The following is a 21,217-nucleotide window of genomic DNA, read 5'->3' as shown; positions in this document are numbered from 1 at the left end:
ATATTTTGCATGATTTTAAATAGCACTACTATAACATCTTTAAACAAATTACTTTTCCCTTTTAGGTTGTTTCCTTGGGGGTATGCTGGGTCCAAGAGTATGAACAGTTTTGTAACTCTTGTCACATATTTCTAGATTGTCCTCTAGGAAAACTTAACCAATCTATACTATTCCAAGAAACACATACTGTTTCCTCACAGCCTTGCCAAGATAGGGTTTTGTAATTTCTATTTATCATTTCCATTAATTGTTGACAGTTTAATAAGCAGGTTGTGATACCTTGAAGCTGTTTTTATTTGCTTTTCTTTAAATGCTAGATAGGTTTTACTTTTCCATGCAGTGCTTTTACTGCCTTTATTTCCTCACATATAAACTGACTATTCATTTTTTTTGGCCTTTTTATGAAATTGAATCTGAAAGCTGACCTTCAGTATCCATTCTTTATAATTTTTTGGACACTTAACTGTTATCAGTGATACTGACCCCAGACAATTGGCTCATTCTGTTGTTTAGCTTTTTATTACATTTTTGTACAAAATTTTTCCCTCTTAACTTTTATATATTTGAAACCATCCATCTTGTCTCTGATGATGTCTTCCATTTAACAGACACAAATTTACCTTCCTGAAATAAATAGCTGAAATAAATATGCTATTCCACTGGTCTGCTTTCTAGAATTGACTTCAGAGTATTGTATGCACTATTGATCTAATTATTCTCCATACTGATACCTAGGATTCCCAACATTTTTTAAAGAGTGATTGTGTTCTTTAGTTTAGGGTTGCTTCCATTGTGCTCTATATTCTTAGAATAGCTTGAATCTGTTCCTAGAACCTCTTTTTTAAAATTTCACTGTTTGACTTTTTTTCAACCCACTGTCATATAGTTTTGATAATTGTCACTTTATGACCAGCTTTAAAATCTGATAGGGTAAGTCTACCATCATTACCTTTTTAAATAAATGGATTATTTGGTATTCTTACCCACTTATTCTTTCAGATAAATTTCACTATGAATTTGACAAGTTCTGTAAAGTATGCCATAGTGACTCTAATTGGTAGTGCATTACATCTATATATTCACTTAGAGTGTATTTCAGTCATTACTATATTTAGTCTTCCCAAATTGAAGTATAGTTATGTATTTATTCATGTCTTTATTTCTACCATTAAGAGTTTCATAATTTTCCTCGAATAAGTTTTATGTACCCAGGATTAAATTAATACCCAAGTATTTAAATTCACTTTGTCATGCTTTTGACAAATCCTTCCATGCCTCTGAAGGTTGCAGGTTGCATTCTTCTTAGGTGTCAAAGCCTTCCTGAAAAGTGTAACCTTCCTAATGAAATGAAATTCAACTCTGAATTATTCATTTTCTTTCATTCAGTCAGCACATAGGAAATGTGTACTGGATATTCCACACTCTGCTCATGATATGGTATGACAAAGGAAAGGGAGAGAGCCAGACCTAGGCTGAGAATTAAAAAACCTGGGTAGTAGTTTTGTCATGTACTTGTTATATAATCTCAGAAGTAATGGGCTCTGGAGTCAGATATCTGTTTGACCTTGGGCAAGTGACTTTATCTGTATTTCCTCATTGTTAAAAATGGGTCAATAAATGGTAACTATCTCATGGGGTCAGGATAAATAATAAATAAAATAATTTATGTGAAATGCTTATAATAGTGCCTGACACATAACGAACACTTAATAAATGTTAGCTATTGTAACTTTTGTTATTGTTGTTAGTAATAGCACATTACCTTTCCTGAGTCTCAGCTTCTTTCCATTCTTAGTCAAATGGGAACAGTACAGCTTAACCATATAACCACACAATGGTTGTTGTGAGGATTAACTGTGGCCACATTCATAAGAACACCCTACACATTCTAAAGGTTAGTTCAAAGTGAAAAAATGGAAAGGATCACAGGAGGCAATCATAGGTACAGAAACCAAAATAGATAATCCAGAAAGTACTTTCTTTTGGGTTTCAAATACATAACACATGTGGCTTTTTCTCCCTGCAGATCTACTCACTAATTTTTCCTCCTCCTGCTAATTATAAACTGCATTTGAATTCTCTGCATACAAAACAAATAACAGTGGAGGGAGATAGCCAAGAGTGTAACTACATGGAATTAAAATTTGTTGTAGGCAAAGAGGGTGGCTTAAGAATATACATTTGATTTTCCCACCTACACCCATCATTCCTGTTGTGACAGAAATGGCATAAAAATGTTAAAATGTATATATGTGGGGGAGGCAGTGGAAACTCCATCAAGATCTCTCCTCTTAAATGTCATTTCTGCCTTTGAACTTTCCTAGGCCTCTTCATCTTCCCTGAGTTCATAAACTGTGATCTGCCTTCTCCATCTTCAGTATCAATACTCCATCCCTTTCCATTGATCTTTCTTTTCTATTCTTAAACCAAAACCAGTTTTCCAAATCCTGACCAAACCTTCATTTAAACCAGTGATTCTCATAGTTAGCTTTTCAAATCACAATTGCCTGGAAGGCTTGTTAAACACAGATCATTGGGCCATATCCCAGTTCCTGATTCAGTAGGTCAGAGAGAGGTCTAAAAATTTGCTTTTCTAACCAGTTCTTAGGTAACACTTAGGTTGCTGGTCCCGGGGCCACATTTTGAGAAACACTAACTTAAACCCTATTGCCCCCTCTAACTACCATCCAATTTTCTCCTTCCTTCCCATAGCCAACTTCTTTTATAAAAACATTTTTAATGTTTAAATGTCTTTTTAAACATTCTTCTTTTAAAATATTTTTCAAATCACACAGTAACACTAACACCTAATCAATGTGTTAAAATTAATGAAAAGAAACAGAACCCTTCTACATTCCTGGAGGAAATGTAAAATGGTATAGCCGCTTTGGAAAACAGGCAGTTCCTCAAAAAGTCAATAGAATTACCATATGGTTCAGAAATTCCACTCCTAAGTATACTCCCAAGAGAACTAAAAACATATGTCCACGTGAAACTTGTACATGAATGGTCATAGCAGCATTATTCACAATAGCTAAAAAGTGGAAACAATCCAAATGTCCACTAATGGATGAATGGATAAATAAAATGTGGTATATCCATACAGTAGAATATTATTTGGCAAGAAGAAGGAATCAAATACTGATACATGCTATATCATGAACTGCTAAAGCATGCTAAGTGAAAGAAGCCAGACCCAAAAGCCCACATATTGTGTGATTTCATTTACAGGAAATGTCCAGAATAGGCAAATCCATATAGAAAATAGATTAGTGGTTGCTTGGAGCTGAAGGTGGGAATGAGGAATCACTGCAAATGGGCACAAGGGATCTTTTAAGGGAGATAGACATGGTTTAAAATTGGATTGTGGTGATGATTGCACCACATGGTAAATTTACCAATGATAGACTTATAACAGGTGAATTTATGATGTGTAAAGCTGTGTGTCCTTCTTCTCCATGCATCTCCCTTATAGACTGTCATGCCATCTACTTTCTGTGCCCACCACTTTACCAAGTTTGTTGTTTTTGAAAGTCACTTGTGATTCCAAACTGTCAAAGCCAGTAGCAGTGCTCTCCTTATCCTCTGTGATGGTGCACTGGCATACTTCTTTGACCACTCCAGCTGCTTGCCCATTCAGTTTCCTTTGCTGGTTCTTCTTCCTCATCCTACCCCTTGCTGGGTGATCCACAAGTATACTTCAAAGAATCCATTTGTCTCCCTCACTAACTTCAAATTCAACATATCCCGTCTCAAACTTATTATCTCCACCAAACCAGCTCCCCTTCTCACCTGCCCCAGCTATGTCAATAACTTCCTCCAAGTCACCAGGCATTGGAGTTATTTTTTATTTTCTTTCCCAAATTCCAACCACCAAGTTCTCTCTACTTTTCTCTCAAAAGGTGTCACATATTTATGAGCAAATAATCTGAAGAGAACACATGAGGAGCAATTCAAATATCAAATAAACACATGAAAAAATTTTAAACTAGAATAATCAAAGTAAGCAAATTAAAATTGTAGTAGGTACCATTTACATCTATTGCATTAGAAAAAGAAAATTTTCCATGATGGCAAGATTTTGGGCAACTGGTATCCTCATAAATTGCTAACAGCAGTGTAAACCACCTCCTAGCAAAGCAGTTTGGTGAAATCTATCAAGTACAATAAGAATGTTCATATTCTTTTAACTAGTAATCCCAACTCTGGATAATTGTTTTAATGAGATAGTTCAAAATGAAAAAAAGGTTATAGCTACACAAATTTTTCTGCAGCAGTACTTTATAATAGAAAGAAATTGGAAACAATCTTAATTATCCAACAATTTGAGAATGATTAAGCAAATTAGAGCACATTGAGCTAGTGAAATATTATGCAGCCATTAAAATTTATAACTATTGAGGAAGCCTGTATAGTAAAATGAAAAATTGTTCACCAAGTAATGCTTAGTGGGGAAAATAGAAGCAGGACTAGCTAAAAGCTGTCAGAGAAATGAAAACAATCAGAGTGTTACAGTGGTAGGACTAAAGCTAACTTTTTTTGTTTTTAATTTCCTATTATATTGTTTTTATAATAAACAAACATTTCCCCCAAAATATCACACACATTTATCTATTTCTTCTACATCACCCCACCTTCCCAATCCAGGGCCACACTGCTTGGATCACTGCCCATAATTGGTCTCTATTCAACCCTTCTAGTCTGCAAATGCTGCCAAGTTGTCTAAAGTGCTACATTTACCATGTCATTTATCTTCAATTGCTTCCATGTTTGTGATCCTATCTAATTTTTAAGGCCTACCTATCTTCAATCAATACTTTGCTATTTGCCCTTTTTTTCCTCTACTGTTACTGCTGCTGCTCTTCTTCCCTTTCCTCTTCCTCTTCCTCTTCCTCACTATCACAACTAACATTTAATGGGGGTTTATGGTGCCAGGTTGTGTTCTAAATGCTTTACACATATTAACTCATTTCATTCTCACAATAATCACATGAGGTAGGCACTTTAGAAATAAGAAAATCAATGAGGCAGGGAGAGATGGGGGAGGGAGGAAGGAGGGGAGGGAGAGAGAGAGAGAGAGAGAAAGGGAGGGAGAAGGGGAGAGAGACTTCACAGCTGGAGAATGGAAGAAGCTGGATTTGAACCCAGGCAGACTGACTCCAAGGCCAGAACCCTTAACCCTTAACCAGTCAGGCTTATTCCTCTCACACACCCTTCTTAGTCTCCCCTCTGGTCCTTTCCTCCTGTAGGTCCCAACCTCCAGTGTTCTTATCTTCCAATAAACTTAAGGCACAATAATACTTATCATTTATTGGACCCTTGCAGTGTGCCAAGTGTTTCTTGTTTAAACCATGTGCTTGACAAGTCATCTTATAGCAACTTACAGCAACTCGCCTGAGTAAGCAACACTTGACTTGTCCCTTTAGTAGCTGTGAGACCTTCAGTAAATTATTTATTTTGCTTGAACCCCAGATTCTTTATCTGAGTCAACAGTTCTCAAAGTGTGATCCCAGGAGCAGCTGCATCAGCATCACTGAGGGGAGCTTGTTAGAAATGCACATTTTGAGCCCCATTACACACCTACTGAATCACACTCACTGGGGGTGAGATCTACCTATCTCTCTGTGTGTTTTTAACAAGCCTTTCAGGTGTTTCTAATGCACATTCAAATTTGAAAACCATCACTCTAGCTATTATAATACCTACCTGACAGAGTTTTGGGGACAATAAAACATAACATATGTAACTTAGCTCGTGGCATGTAGGTTGTTTTGCAAATGGTAATTTACTATTACTGCTACTTAACTTTGTGTGGCTTAGTCAAGCATTGGGTGGGCAGGCATTATGCTTCCTGGTGCTCTTTAATATTTCCTTGCTTGTGTAGAAAAAGGCAGTATATACACGAAGTTTTAAATAAAGTCTTCTTACTTCACTAGCTGATTGGTAAGAGAACCATCTTTGGAGAAGCACTGTAGGGTAGTACAGCAGGTCCTTGAATAACATCACTTTATTTAAAGGCATATTGTTATAACATTGATGAGAAGAGAAAAAACAAAAAAGATTCTCAGCCAGGGCCACTATGTGTGTGGAGTTTGCATGTTCTTCCCATATCTAGGTAGGTTTTCTCCAGGGACTCTGGCTTCCTCCCACATCCCTAAGATGGACATGTGAGGTGAACTGGTGTGTCTACATGGTCCCAGTCTGAGTGAGTGTGTGTGTGTGTGTGTGTGAGCATCCTGAGGTGGAAAGGAATCCTGTCCAGGGTTCCCTCCTTGCTTCCTGAGTTGCCAGGATTGAGTCTGGCCAACTACAACCGTGAACTGCAATAGGTAGTTTGGAAAAAAATTAACTTACTTTCTATTAATCTTTCTTAAATATACCTATAGCTCACATTTACTTCAATGTTTAACATTAGAAGTGTTTTGGGTCCTCATTCAGAAATATGGTGATGATTTTGTGACCAAAAATATGCCATAGGAACTTAATTCTTGTTTATATCAATTAGCTTATGGTAGAATTGGTTTCATTCTGTTGTTTTGCTTAAATCTGCAGTTTCCAAGAACCTACTGATGATGTTAAGTGAGGACTTACTGCGGAGTGTCTCTGAAGTAAGACTACCTGGATCTAGTCAACTTACTATCCATGGGACTTTAGGCAAATGAATTTATTTGTGTGTGCTTCAGTTTCTCTTCTCAAGCAAATGGGGGAGATTAATAGTACCTACCCTTTGAGGTTATAGTGATAAATAAATGCTTTGAATGGTGCCCAAGTAGAGCACTGTGCTCAAGAAATGTTAGTTACCATTACTATTTTTGTGTCATTTTACCCATTCAATGGTGGAGGCTCTGTTTCTTCATTTGGTAAGCAAATAACAAATACCCCTGAGCAACTTCTCCATGCTAGGCACAGAGAGTAAGTCTATGGCCAAGGTGTGGTCTCCTCTCTCAAAGTTTTCAGTCTAATATGGGAAACTCTACAGACCCACTAGACTGAAACAAGTTCTCCAAGGACATGGTATAAGCCAGTTCACTGCGAGGAATCAAGACCAGACACAGAATCCCACATTATCCCCATCCAGGCCAGACTCCTGAGACATGATGCTGAGTGATTGGTTTGAAGGATTTCTTTAGGGATATTAATTGGAGCAGTTATGGTGGAAAATGCATGAACTCTGGGGCCAGACAAACTTGGGTCCGAATCCTGGTTCTATCACTTATACTAGGTATGTGACCTCAGCTAAGTTACATAACCTCTCTGGATCTCATCTATAAAATAAGTAGTAAAAAGTGAACTGTTGTGGAGAATTAATGAGATTTTGAGTGTAGAAAGATCCAGCCTGGTGATTGAAACTTAGTAGATAATCAATAAATGTTGGGTTCCTTCTTTTTTCCATTGCCAACCAGAAAATTGATAGGTTTCCCAGGCTTTGGAATCAAAAGAAAGCGAAAATTATTCCTGGATACACCACCAAATCATAGGGGATAATGTAGAACCCCCAGAAAGAATCCTGGGCTCTTCAGGGATCATGAGACTCAAATTCTAGTCCTCTCCTTTGATGTCTTTTCCCTAAGTGCCCCAACAGAGGGAAAGCTAAGAGCTTTCTTTCCTATCCCTCCTTCATTCCTGGAGTTTGAGTTAAAGAATCAAACAGGAGCTTCCTGTATAATTAGGCCTGGAGAAGAACTGACTAAAAGAGTCTATCAAGGAATTTCACAAAAGAGAGGGCCCAGCCAGGCTGATATAGAGCAACCCAGAGAAGGTAACTGTTACTCCTTATGGTCACCTATGACTGGCAGGTTCATCTCTGGGGAACATGAGTCCTGGGTGCCATGCTCCCCACATTATAGGAGCAGACTCCATCCTGGGCCTTTTTTTCCCCTTAAGGTCTTTGCCCAAACAACTATTTTTCCTATAGCCCAAGCCATATATGCCATTTGTAAAAATGTTCCTTCTTTCTTTCAAGAATTTTAACCTATTGTTAGCATGAGCTGCCCTTGGACTTTTAATGAGCAGACCATAAGTCCTTAACAAGCCCTATAAAAAGAAAGGTGGCAGAACCCAAGAAACAAGTATCTTCAACAACTCTGAGGCAAAGGTAAAGCAGTAGCAAGACAGGCTTACCTCTTCTCTGCCCCCTTGAACTTCCCAATGGCCACTGGGAAGGCAGGCATAATTTATGCCTTCTCATGGTTTCAGCATGGTCTGGTCCCACATGTCCTTGTGCCTGGGCCTCCCTCAGGCCTCTGAGATGATGGGCACAATGTTCCACAATACTGCCTGAATACTGTGTATTCCAAAACATCCTAGCAATCAGTTTGGTCTGTAGCCCAGCTGCCTGGGGGCAGGCTGGATGATATCTATGGCATCAAGCCCTTGGTGTAAACACCAAATCAGGTTCCTCAAAGAAAACTGAGCAAACAGAAGACCTTACCATTTCTATAGAAACCTTAGAGGCAGCAACTCACCCCAACACTCTGAACAGCCACTTACCTCCCTGACTGGCTGGTCTTCCTGTTTCCTGTTATTGGTTTCCATTTGTCCCCAGGAAATTCCTGCAAAGCAAAATTTTGATAAGTTAGAGAGCTCTGAGCAGTCAGGTATCTAGATGGCCTAAAAAATGTGAAGAGTTCAGGAACCTGTCCCAGCCAGGTCCCCCACTAGTTTCTTCTATTCTCCCATGCAAGCTAGAGAAATATGTGCCTGGAGGGCTGCCTTTTTGTCAGGAGACCTGCTGAGTTGCTGGGGGCATGCAGAGACTAAGACAGCACTCAGGGACTTGGGCAGTGTAGCCTAGAAACTCTGAGTTTCCCTCTCTTTCTCCACTCCCCTGCCAAACCACGTTAAAAACTAGTTTATCATGTTTGCTGTTTGCTCTGGATCTTGCAAAGGATGTCTTTTTATTTGTTCTGCCTGGTGAACTTGTTCTTTTCTTTTTACTCTGCCAACATAGAAAACATCTTCTTGAAAGCCCTGGCCCTTGAGGGGCCTTTGAGGACTAAAGCTCTTACTGCTTCAACCCTTTCTCAGAGTGAGACAGAGGGAGATCATGCATTCTAGCACACTGCTGTACTCAGGGGACCTTCCCCCTCCTAGATCTGCTGGCAGGGGCTGAGGTGGGCTTACCTCTGGGAGCCTGTGTGCTGGGTGCCATGTTCCCCACATTACAGGAGTATATTCTTCACCCTGGGCATTTTTTCCTTAAGGGCTTTGCCAAAGCAATGCTCTTCCCCCTTCATGTGTGCCATTTGTAAAAATGTCCTTACCTTCCTATTCTAGCTCCAAACTTAATGCAAATTTGCCTTTGACATTCTCCTTGGTTTTGCATTCAGTACCCTCTATCTAGAAATCAGAGCCTAGCCCAATGGGAATGCACAGTTGTTCCTAAACCTCACTGATCTTCCAAATTCCCTCTTTCTCCAATGCGATTATTGGTCCCATTCAAAGTTTTATTACCTTTGCCCCAGTTAAATAAAAATTACTCTCTTTTGGGAATAAGACATCTCATGTCAATCATACTGGCTAAGACACTTAATAGCTGTGCTATTTGAGAGGAGTTATGTCACCTCCTTAAACCTCAGATTCCCATCTGGCAAATAAGGACTATGTTATCTAGCCTTGCTGGGTTTCCAGTCATGGAGATAAAATGGGATGCACATAGAGAATGCCTATACAGTGATCAGCACATAGGAGGCTTTGGATGTTAGTTGCCATGGAAAGGATGAGGTTTCTCAGCTTTTACAGGGTCAGAGCAGTCCCTGCCTGAAGTGTAATGTTAGAGCAGCTCTAACCACTTGTTAGATTTTAGACTCTGCCTTGACACCCTTGTGAGATGTCCCTCCCCTCAAAGACATATTACTTGTTCAGCCACAGTGGGAGCCAGGATTTCCTGTCCATGCCCTGTCTAGCCCTATTGGAAGTGCTCAGTAAATAACAGTAGCCAAGCCAAACAAAGCCCTGTTCCAACTCCCAACCTCCTTCGCAGATTTACTTTTTTCCCTGAGCCACTTAGGTTGCTGTAAATTGCCTGCACCCTTTGAACCAAAGAGGCAGTTACTGCATGGCTTGGTGCAGATGGGGATTGACTGTGGTGGGGACTTGCTACCCCAATGGAAGATATACTGCTAGAAGGCATCCTGCCATACTGGAGAGAGCCTGGGCTTTGCAATCAGCATATGGAGAAACAGTGTAATATTTAGGAGTTTGGACCTGAAGCTGAACTACACGGATTCAAGCCCCATACTTGCCCTTTACTAGCTATGAGACCTCAGGCAAAATACATAACTTATCTTTATCCCATTTTCCCCAGCAATTAAATAGTGTGATTGTGATAATAACATTACCTATTTCTTGACTGCTTTGAGGACTGCGTGAGTTGATACATATAAAGTGCTTAGAATAGTGCCTGGTACACAGTAGACACTCAAATGTTAGTTATCATTGTTCGGATCCTGGCTTTGCCACTTGCTAGATGTGTGACCCCTCTGAGCCTCAGTTTCCTCAGCTGTAAAATGGGGATCCTATTGTAACGTATCTCATACAATTGTTAAATGAAATAATCTGATAATATATGTAAAACTAACTGGCATGAAGTATGAGGGATGTAGTAAGTATGTTCTGATTTTAGTTCTCTGAACAGCACCAAACAGGAGCCATATACCTCTCCAACATCTTCCATGGGCCATAAGGGGAAGGATATCAGCCTTACTTCACACAGTCAACATCACAACTACCTTAGTCATATGAGCTGGGTATCCTAATCCGTGCTACAAGTTTTCCTCATGTCTGGGGGTGCGGGTATGTTCAGGTGGCAGGGGTAAGAATGGGCATAAAGTGGCTCTTAGATGGTTATCCACATGTCTGAAAGCTTAGTGTCTAAACAGACCTGTTTAGCTAGTCTAACAGGTATTAGGAACCCAATGTGTCCCTCCCTCAGAGTGCAAAAGGAGACCTGCATTGCTGCTGCAGATTGATGCACCCTGCACATTTCACCTCCTTCCTTTACAGAATTATTGGCCCTGGGTTAGCACTTCTGCAGCTATCATCTCTTTAACCCCCTGCCCTGCCCCCCAACTTCAGTCTCCTTTCTCTACTGTCTACTTGCAGGTTCATTTTTCAGCAGTTTCTCAAGCTAAGCCAATTTCTCCCCTTATTTTAAAAGATAATAACTCACATTTATAAGATGACAGTCACTGTTTTAAGTGCCTTACATGTTACATCATTTAATTCTCACAACCAACTTATGAAGTAGGTACTGTTATTACCTCCATTTAAGTGGGAAAGCTTAGGAATTTGAACTGATTCTAGCATTAATGTCCCTAAACCATTATTTTATATTTACTTGCCTCTTTTTTCAATATTTTATTATGGATATTTTCAAGCATACAGAAGAGTTGAACAAGTTTATAATTAACACACATATATCCACCACCTAGATTCTACAATTAATATTTTACCATAATTGCCTTACTACATATTTCTCTATTCACTCCTCTATCCATCCACCATCCTATCTTAAATTCTTGATGTATTTCAAATTAAGTTACAAATAACTTTGTCCCCATAAAATTAAAAGATTAAATGAAATGGACAAATTCCTTGAAAGACAAACTACCAAAACTCATTCAAGTTAAAAAAACTTTCCACAAAGAAAACTCCAGGCCCAGATGGCTTCAATGATGAATTCTAACGTTTAAGGAAGAAATAATAACAATTCTATACAGACTCTTCCTGCACATGGAAGAGGAGGGAATACCTCCCAGCTCATTTGGTAAGGCCAGCACCTGGATATAAAAACCAGACAAGAACATTATAACTACAGGCTAAAATCTCTGATAAACATAGACACAAAAATCTTTAACAAACTATGAAATAATCAAATCTAGTAACACATAAAAAGGATAATATGTCATGACCAAATGCATAATGATAGGCTGGTTCTTGTTTCAAAAATCAATGTAATTCGCCGTATCAGTAGACTAAAAGAGAAAAACTATATAATCATCTCAGAAGATATAGAAAAAGCATGTGAAAAAAATTCAACATCCACTCCTGATAAAAGCTCTCATCAAACTAGGAGTAAAAGGGAATTTCCTCAACCTGATGAAGGGCATCTAAAAAAAACCTACAGCTAACATCACACTTAATAGTGAAAGACTGGGAACAAAGCAACAATATCTATTCTCACCACTTCTATTAAACCTTGTATTGGAGGTCCTGGACAGTGCAATAAGGCCCCCCTCTCCCCTAGAAAAGGCATACATAGTGGAAAAAAAGATTTAAAATTATTTCCATTAGCAGATGATATAATTGTTTATATAGAAAAATCTTTTAAAAATCTACCATAAAGCTACTAGAACCAATAGGTGAGTTTGAAAAGTTTACAGGATACAAGGCCAATACAAAAAATTGAATTGTATTTCTATATAATAGTAACAAATAATTTTAACTTGACATTAAGAAAAACAATACTATTTACAATAGCATCAAAAACATGAAATCTTAGGGATAAATACAACAAAATATTGCAACATTTATTTGCTGAAAACTTTAAGTTAGACAACCAATAGACTTCAAAAACTTCAGCATAACATCATTAAATAAAGCTCCATATTTGTTTATAATATTTTAAGGCAAAATTTACTTCCAGTGAAATGCACAAATGTTAAGTGTACATTTGTCAAGTTCTTATGAATGTATATACCTGTGTAACTCAAACTCTTATTCAGATAGACAATAGTGAGTGGAAGGCCTGGGAAGGGGGCGGGAGTGGAGTAGAGGGGGTCAATGGGGGAAAAAGGGGTGACATCTGCAATATTTTTTAACAATAAAGATAAATTTAAAGATAAAATATTTAAAAAAGATATAGAACATTATCATCACCCAACAAAATTCCCTCATGTCCTTTCCCAGTCAATCTCCATGCCACCTCCCATAGGCAACCACTGCTAAGAATTATTTTTCCATAGAATAGCTGTTTTAGAACTTTATATAAAAGGAATAGTAGAATATATACTCTTTTGTGTAAGGATCCTTTCACCCCTAAGCTTCCTTTATTCAAAGAATATGTACCAAGCAATTTCATACACCAAGTCACTCAGAAATATCTACCTATGTAACAGTTCAAGACAGAAACTAACTTCTGGTTTGAATGAGCCAGCCAAAAGGTGGCACTAAGAGAGTCATAGGGAAGGAATCTGGTAGTGAGCTGGTAGGGACTTAGGGGATCCTCCCAGAAATATACCCTGGGAGATGGTGGTGGTTTATGACAGGGTGGTAGGTCATAACCAGGTAGGTCACAACAGCCAGTCTAAACTTGGGTCTCTGACAGAGAGAGAGACTGGAGAAGAGGGGTAAGGAGTCATCCTTTAGAAAAACAGACAAGTCAAATCTCTGAAAGCAAAGTCTGGGGGACCGTTTGCAAATTTTGGAGTTCCAAATAGTTTTAAATCAGGAAATGGAAGCGAATACATGCTGTTTTGTATCAGGTACTGGGACTGACACTCTATATACAAAATCTCATTTGATCCTCACAACTGATTTATGAGGCAGCCATTATTTTCCTCTACTTTAGTGATGAGGTAATAAGAATTTACTTAGTACTGGGCATTTTATGAGGTAAAAATCCATTTATCCCTTTAAAAATCACACAACTGCAAATTTTGGTGGTAAATGACTTGCTTGTCACTCAGATACCAACTGTACGGTTAGGTTATAAATCCCAGTTCTGTCCATTTTGTGAAGCAAAAGTTATTTTATTCTAACTCTAAAGATGAGATAATTGCAATTTTGGTGGCTGAGTGTCCTGCCCAAGGTTAGTAAACTACCATGTAGTGGAGTAAGGACTATATAGTTTTAAGAAATTATAATTGTTATCTTTTAAATGATTCACCTCACTTTCTCCATAGAGAGAATAGTGAAGCTCACCCATACAAGAACCAAGTCCTCACCTGCACTGTCAGCTTCCTGGGTTTCCAAGCATTGCCAGGTACCAAGCTGCTGTCCTCGAGGGTACTGTGCTGGGGATTATGGTAGCAAGCTGAACACCGAATGCATTGGTGGTGGTGGCACCGGCAGTTGTAGCAGTTTGGCATCATATTTCTCTTTCGCAAAGCAGGGCAGATTTCCCCAGAACAATAGATGCAAGGGTCATGCACTACAGCTCCCTGGACACTGCAGGAGTAAGAGCAGGTCCTGTGGTAATCAAAATCACCACAGTGCAGTGGCTTACAACACATGGATTGTTCTAGACCTTTGCTTGTAAAACATTCTGAATAAGTAGGAGTTTCTGACTGATGGGGTGACATGGAATGATACGACTGGTCTGTGGCATGATATGGTTGGTCCGTGGAATGATATGATTGGTCCATGGGATGGTGCCTCAATTCCCTATAGCTGGAGCTCATTGGCTGGAAATTTTGTTCTATAGGTTTTGGTCTCTGGGTAAAAGTCTTATTACTATGAGTGGTTAAACCTGGCAAATGAGATGTAGATAGGGATTTGCTACTCTCTTCAAAAAATTTTCTTCTGTCTGCAAAGGGCAAGAGGATGGCTTCCTCCTCAGCTTGGGCAGTAGAAGCCTTGTTATCTCCTGGGTTGGAAGAGTTTTCCATGGCTGGTGCGACATGTGGCTGCAGACTGTGCTCTGGAGACCATCGCCAATGACCTCCACGGACTCCATGGTGAACATTTGTTTTCTCAGAGTCTGAAGATGGGTCAGATGCTTTCCACCAGGTGTTCAGGCCCAAAGAGGATTGGCCAGGCCTCCGGCCAGGGCTCATTCGTCCCTCCAAGCCTGCCCTAGATTCATGGCTCTCCAGGGCTTGGCTGAGGCATTCTGAAGACCTAGCCCTAAGCATCATGCTCTTGTTAAAGAGCTTGTCCCTGGGGCTAGGTGGTTTTTTATATGAAGGTAGAAGAGGTGAGTTAGAAGCAGGAAGTAGAGGACTTTCTAGGGGCTTCTCAGTCTCTTCCACTTGCTCCTTAGTGTCACACAGCTGTGATAAGGGACTCTTGCTTTTATGGAGCTGGGCCTTCCTCCTCTGAATTTCATTACGCAGGTTGGTAGCAAAACGCTCACTCTTCCGCCGATTTTGGATTGAGCGGCCCCGGGTCCCTCCATTTCGCCTACCACCCACCCGGCCACACTCCTTGGGCTCATTGTCTCCTTCTTCAGTTGCCTCTGTGGTGCCAGCTACTTTAGTGGTTGAAGAACAGTCCCTGGTTTGTTGAATAAGAGAGCCAGAGGCAGAGGGCTGCTGGTTGGCCAATTCATTGCCTGCTCTGCTTACTCTGTTTGGGTCTTGGAAACCTCTTTCTGGAGGATGTCCATCAGCTTCCTCGTGGGCAGAGCTGCTTGGGCTCTGGTGCCCTGAACCCATAGGCCTATCATCCCCTGGCCTGGTCTTTCTCTCTTTGCTGGGCTGGTCCTGGGTTCCTCCTGCAGGGGAACATGGACTTTTCTTGCCTGTGTGACTACTGTGCAAAGGGGACAGAGTCCACTCGTGCCCATCCTGTCCAGTTGGGAGCTCCATCCCCTTGCTACCCCTAGTATCAAGGTGCACATGCTGCAAGTGGGATGCCAGCAGCTGTTCAGGGGCACTATGACGATGGCCTGTGGATCCTGTGAGGTGTGGAGGGCTGCCAAAAGAAGTCTTAGCTAGCTCTGTTGAAGCCTTGCTGAGTGGGCTGGAATCTATGCTGGAAACTTTGTCATATGATTTTTGGAATCCAACAGCATTGGCTGAGGCCTCCATCAGTAGGTGCTCAGAACCTTGCTGGTTGGATTCAGGAGGTTGACTGAGCTCACAGTTCTGATGGCCCTCATTTTTCACTTGGTCTTGCCCACTGAGGCAGCAGAACCTGTTTGGGTTCCTTGGGCATAGCTCAGTGTTTAGGTTTGGTTTCTCCTTCTGTTGCAAAGAGTCCATGGGCTCAGAAGACCTGCGCTTCTCTCCATTGAAAAACTGGGCTCTGGAGGCCTGAAGACTGTCTCGCCTCACTGGAGGTTGTGGTGGGCCCTTGGCAGCCTTGGCAGGCCCCGAGTGGTGGACGTCCTGTGGGCGGGATGACATCTGGGTACTGGGAGTCAGCTGGCCCCCATTGGTACGCCGGCTACCTCCTGAGATCTCAGCCACATTAGGCCTGCCATTAGGGGCCTTAGTTAACCCTGGGCCTTGCATAATACAGTCTGTAGAGGCTGGCTCCTCTGGCCTGAGGGAAAGGGCACAGTCAGAAGCATTTGAGCTGGCTGAGAAGGAGCTGTAGGCTGAGTCACGCTGGTTGGGGTACATGTTCTGGTCAATGGGCAAGAGGTGACCTTCATAGGTAGCTTGGCCTGGTTGCTCCAGGCTCTCCATGCTGCCAATGGAGCTGCTTTTCTCAGTGCTGCAGTGCCTGGAGAGTGGACACCACTGCACACACACCTCACTGCAAGACACAGGGCATACTGATTAGTTAGCCAAATTACCAAATCCCTTTCCCACTGTGGCCTGCCCTGCCATGGGAGAAGGCAAGACAACCCAGAAGCACTCACGCCACAAATGAGAGTGAGATAAAGCAAGAAAGGAAATAAAGAAAACAGGGAAAGAGATGGACACTGGGACACCACAGTGATGTGGTAAAATGGGAGACATGACAGCATATGGAAGAAGGATGGGGCAAGATCCCAAAGACTAAATGTGTGAAAACTCCATTGGGGGTTATGCTCTGTTTGAAGTCAGAGAATCTAGAATTGCTTCTGACCTGTCACTGTCCTCAGGAAGTCAGCATAGGGCTTTCTGCCAGGAGAGACAATCACAGATTATTAGCATTAGAGAAGGGCCTTAAAGGTCTGATTCAATTTCAGACAGCCCATTTTGAAAATCAGTGGTTCTCAAATTTGAGCATGCATCAGAATCACAAGGAGGGCTTGTCAAAACAGGTTACTAGGCCTCCTCCCCAAAGTTTTAGGTCTGAGTGAATCCTGAGAATTTTTACTTCTAAAAAGTTGCCAGGTGATACTGGTGTTGTTGGTCCAGGGACCACAATTTGAGAATAACTGGTGTAAATCAAGTCCTACAATAGAAGTGATTTTGAGGAGGTGATTTTTCTCAAGATCACCCAGTTCTAGTTCTTTGCCCAGACAGAGCTGGAATTGAGGCATCCTCTGTTTTTTTGGTTTTTTTTTCTTCTTCTTGATAATAGTAATCCTGACCATTTACTGAAGACCTATAATGAGCCAGGACTTTAGAGTGTCTCATTTCAAACTTAAGGCAATAAATTATTATCTGCTGAAGCTTCAAGAGGTCAAGTAAACTGACAACCTCACAAAGCTGCTAAAGAACCAGAGGTACAATTAGAACCCAGGCCTCTATAAGTCCAATGTCTTAGCTCCTCTGCTATACTGTCTGTTAAATGGGAATATAGTAATATCTGCATCAGAGGGTTGCTTTGTGGATGCAAATAGATAACAAATGTAGATCTCTTGTCACAGCTCAAGCACCTAGCAAAGGTTCAATATGTGGTAGCTGCTGCTCTCTTGATTGCTGTTTCCATGGCTATTGTTATCAGCATCCTCTCCACTACTAGTATTGATAGTGTTGTGGCCCCTGCTCACAATGGTGCCCTCACCCCCCATGGTAAAGCCAAACTAGAGAGACCAAGGAAGGGACTAGGGTAAGGCACAATCTTGAATTTTAAGTACAATTTCCTACACACAAAGCCAAATTGAACCAAGTCATACCAGTAACTCTCTATGATTAGAACCCCAGAGGTTGCAGGCTGCTCTCAGAAAGGTCAGTTCAGAAAGTCAGAGCTGAGCAGTGGCAGGAGCCCATGAGACTTTCATGCCAGCCTCCCCTAATTTTGCTCCCTGCACCGCCCCTTACTCACTCTGCTCACTTGACCTCTGGGCTGGAATCCTTCAACTCCTTGCTGGCAAGGGGACCTGCTACCTACCCCAGCACCCTTCCTGCTGAACCCCCCCCCACACACACACACACTCCAACAGGAACCAAGCTCAAAATGCGTTTCTGTGTATCCTTCTAGAACAAAATTGCCTCTGCCTCTGTCCTGAGCCCATGGCTTCCAATGCTAAATAAAGTCACTGAATGGGAGCAAACTCAATCCTTAGCTTCCCTGGGCCTCTTCAACAAAAATCCTTTCTTGAAGGGATGATCTTGTGAGAGCAGAAAGGCAGCTAAGGCCAGCAGCTTTGCTGGCTCTGAGCTTGCTGAAGTAATTATCTGCCTCTTCTGGGCAGTTGTTTCAACAACAGACTATACCACACTATCTGCATTGAGAGATCCTCACCATAAGTAGACCCTATTATTCAGCAAGATCACATTCTGAAGGCTTTGGCTCTGTGACAGAGCTGATCAACACTGGATAAGATTGCCAGTGAGTCACTGTAGACAGGGAAGAGGAGCAGAACTGGATACCTGGGGGCCCTCCTACTTTAAGAGACCAAGGAGATGAAGAGGAACCATGGAAAGAGACTGCAAGGGAGAAGCCAGTGAAACAGGATGAAAAGCAGGGAAATGTGTCTTGCAAGCCAAATGAGTTAAGTATTTTAAGGAAATATTTTCCAGAAGGAATGGGATTGACCCAAAGTCACAGAGTTAGCTGCAGACTAGGACTAGAATGCAGACTGGACTACCATTTCATTTTCTATTATAGCACTCTGGGCTCTATAACATCCAACAGGTACTAGAGTAGAGGAGAAGGAGTGGTCATGTTGTCTACCCTCCAGACCATCTTGAGAGGAGAGTTCTAGACTCACCTTGTGTTACAGCCGGAATGCCAGGACAAGCTGAAGGCTTCAGAAGGAACATGCATGGTGGTAGCCGCTTCAGGGCATCCCTCCAGCAGCTTGGCCACATGCCATGAGTGTGGCCTACTGACAGGGGCGTTTCTCCTACAGCAAGAAAGGGACAGGAAGTCAGCTTAGGGAACCAGAGCTGAAATCACTTCCCAGGCAGCTTCCGCCCCCAACCCCTTTTTCCCTAAATTGAAAGAACATTCTGCAAGGAGCTGGTATAGGAATCTTAGTGGCCCTCAGCTCCTAGTACTCAAATCCCTTTCATCCCAATGATTATCCCTGGAGAAACAAAATGTTAGCTTTACATGGCTATTGTGTTCATAGGTGTATCCCAAGCACATATAGCAATGCCAGACACACAGTAGATGTTCAGTAATATTTGTGGAATAAACAAGTGTTGGTGATCAATGAACAGTGACTCTACCCTAAGTTGTCTTTGAGAAAAAAAATTAATCTGGTCCATCTTCCCATTTTTCTCTAAGAAAGGAATAGGCCAGTGATTGAAAAGTTTCAACAAGTCAACACTGGGCTTCAAATTCTCCAATCTTTCCTTATTCATTTGATAAGCATTTGTTGTATGTTTACTGTGTACCATCTGTTTATAGCTCTGGTGATAGAGACAGGAATCAAACGTAGTCTTTGCCCTTAAGAGTTATAGATTAGTGAGAGAGACAATTATTCAAATAAAGAGTGGTTAAAGGCTGTGAGAGAGTGAAGGATAAGAGGTGAAACATCTGAGTATATAAGAAAAATGATGCAAAGTAATCCCAACTCCTGCCAGGCAAAATGGAAGAATGTGGTGAATGGTGTGTGCTAGGCTGACAGAGGAGACTGCTGCTCAGCAGGGCAGGAGTGAATAAAGGGAAACACGTCTGAGGCCAAGGCCCTAGATACAACCACAGGGTCTGTCTGGTGATGGAACCTGAAGCAACAACTCTTGAACTCACTGGCTTAAATAGGACCAATCCCTATCCTCTGATATATTTCAGATGAATAGATGTCACCCTTGGATATAGGTAAGAACAGTATGGAGATGATCACATGTGGGGTATGGGTAGTGCCAGAAGATAAAGAAAACATTGATGAGAGAGAGAATTAGAGAGGGACAAAGGGAAAAGGGGGAGAATAAGGAGAGGGAGAAAGAAAAAGGAAGGAAGGAAGGAAGGAAGGAAGGAAGGAAGGAAGGAAGGAAGGAAGGAAGGAAGGAAGGAAGGAGTTGGAAGGGCCAGGTAGATACTAGAGATGAGAGGGGAAGGTGATACAGAGAAAAACAAATCACAGAAAGGGAGAAAACCCTGACAATGATTATAAAGAAATAAATAGTAGAGAGAATTGGATGATAGAGATGAATGACAGAGTAAGAGCAACAGATGTAAATAAGTAGATGCAAATAAGAGAGGTAAAATGAATGATAGCTTATTTACTAATTTATGCAGTCATTTACTGTGGCAGGCTCCATACTAGGTACTGAGGGCACAGAGTTGAATAAGATAAGGGCCCCTGTTTTCAAGAAGCTGGTTATACAGTGGGATAATTCAGCAGAAACACAGAAAATCCAAGCAGTGCAAGGCTCTAGAGGGCTAAGGCCTAAAAATATAGTCCTGAAGAGAATGGCTTTGCTGGGAAAAGCATGGGTTGAGTGGTAACAGGCCAGACACAGACAAGGAGGTGTAAGAGGAAGGACAGGGGAAGCTGCTTGTCAAAGGTCAGGAACCAGAGTCATACAGGTCAGCAGCAGTGACTAAGATTTATGGGGAGGAAAGCCAGGTGAGGCCCCCATTTTTAACCACATTGTTCTATTATGGATGTTCTACAGTGGGAAAGCTGAAGGCTCAACAAGGCCTGGTGTAAGGGGGTGTACATGCTCATACACAAAGCCCTAATGCTAGAAATCTCATGAGCTGCTGTACTAGGTAGTCATCCATTAACAACTATTTATAAGGCATCTCACAGAAGTACAATGTACTGCTACAGACTGTGTACCAACTATGTACAGTACCCCCAGGCACTGAGGATACAGTGGAGAACGGGGCGCCTCTTATTTTGGGCTCTTCATCTACATCTAGGATTCCTGAAGTTCTTCTGGGTCCAGGGTTTAAAAGGTTAGCAATCAGCCTTAATACCACCTTCTCCCCAACCAACAAATTTCTCAGAGTTCTATGGAGTCTTCTTTTATTATATCTCTCTGGCTTGCTCTCTCTCTCTCTCTCTCTCTCTCTCTCTCTCCCCTCTCTCTCTCTCTCATTATTTTCATTGAGACAATCAATTCCACATAATCACAATTCTCCTCCACAGAATCTACCACCAACACCTCCTGTTTTAGTCCAGGCTCTTAACAATTTACATCCAAAATACTGTCAGTCTGCCAGCCAGTCACCTGTTCCACCTCCAGTCACTAGTTTTAGATCATATCATGTCAAA

General features: G+C 41.4%; 1 protein-coding gene across 9 annotated transcripts in view; it reads right to left on the bottom strand.

Moving 5' to 3' along the window:
• The window catches only part of SHROOM4 (shroom family member 4), a 206,410-nt gene that overhangs the window by 25,072 nt on the left and 160,121 nt on the right, over positions 1-21,217 (bottom strand). For all 9 annotated transcript variants that reach the window (XM_081126795.1, XM_081126803.1, XM_081126796.1 and 6 more), the window contains 3 exons: positions 18,758-18,892; positions 13,947-16,425; positions 8,491-8,552 (listed from right to left, as the gene is read on the bottom strand). In XM_081126795.1, the coding sequence (XP_080982921.1) occupies positions 8,491-8,552; positions 13,947-16,425; positions 18,758-18,892 (2,676 nt within the window). The remainder of the gene's footprint in view (positions 1-8,490; positions 8,553-13,946; positions 16,426-18,757; positions 18,893-21,217) is intronic.

This window comes from Miniopterus schreibersii (genome assembly GCF_964146895.1).
Source record: "Miniopterus schreibersii genome assembly, chromosome: X".
In the NCBI taxonomy this organism is placed as follows: domain Eukaryota; kingdom Metazoa; phylum Chordata; class Mammalia; order Chiroptera; family Miniopteridae; genus Miniopterus; species Miniopterus schreibersii.
This window is presented reverse-complemented; position numbering and strand designations above follow the sequence as displayed.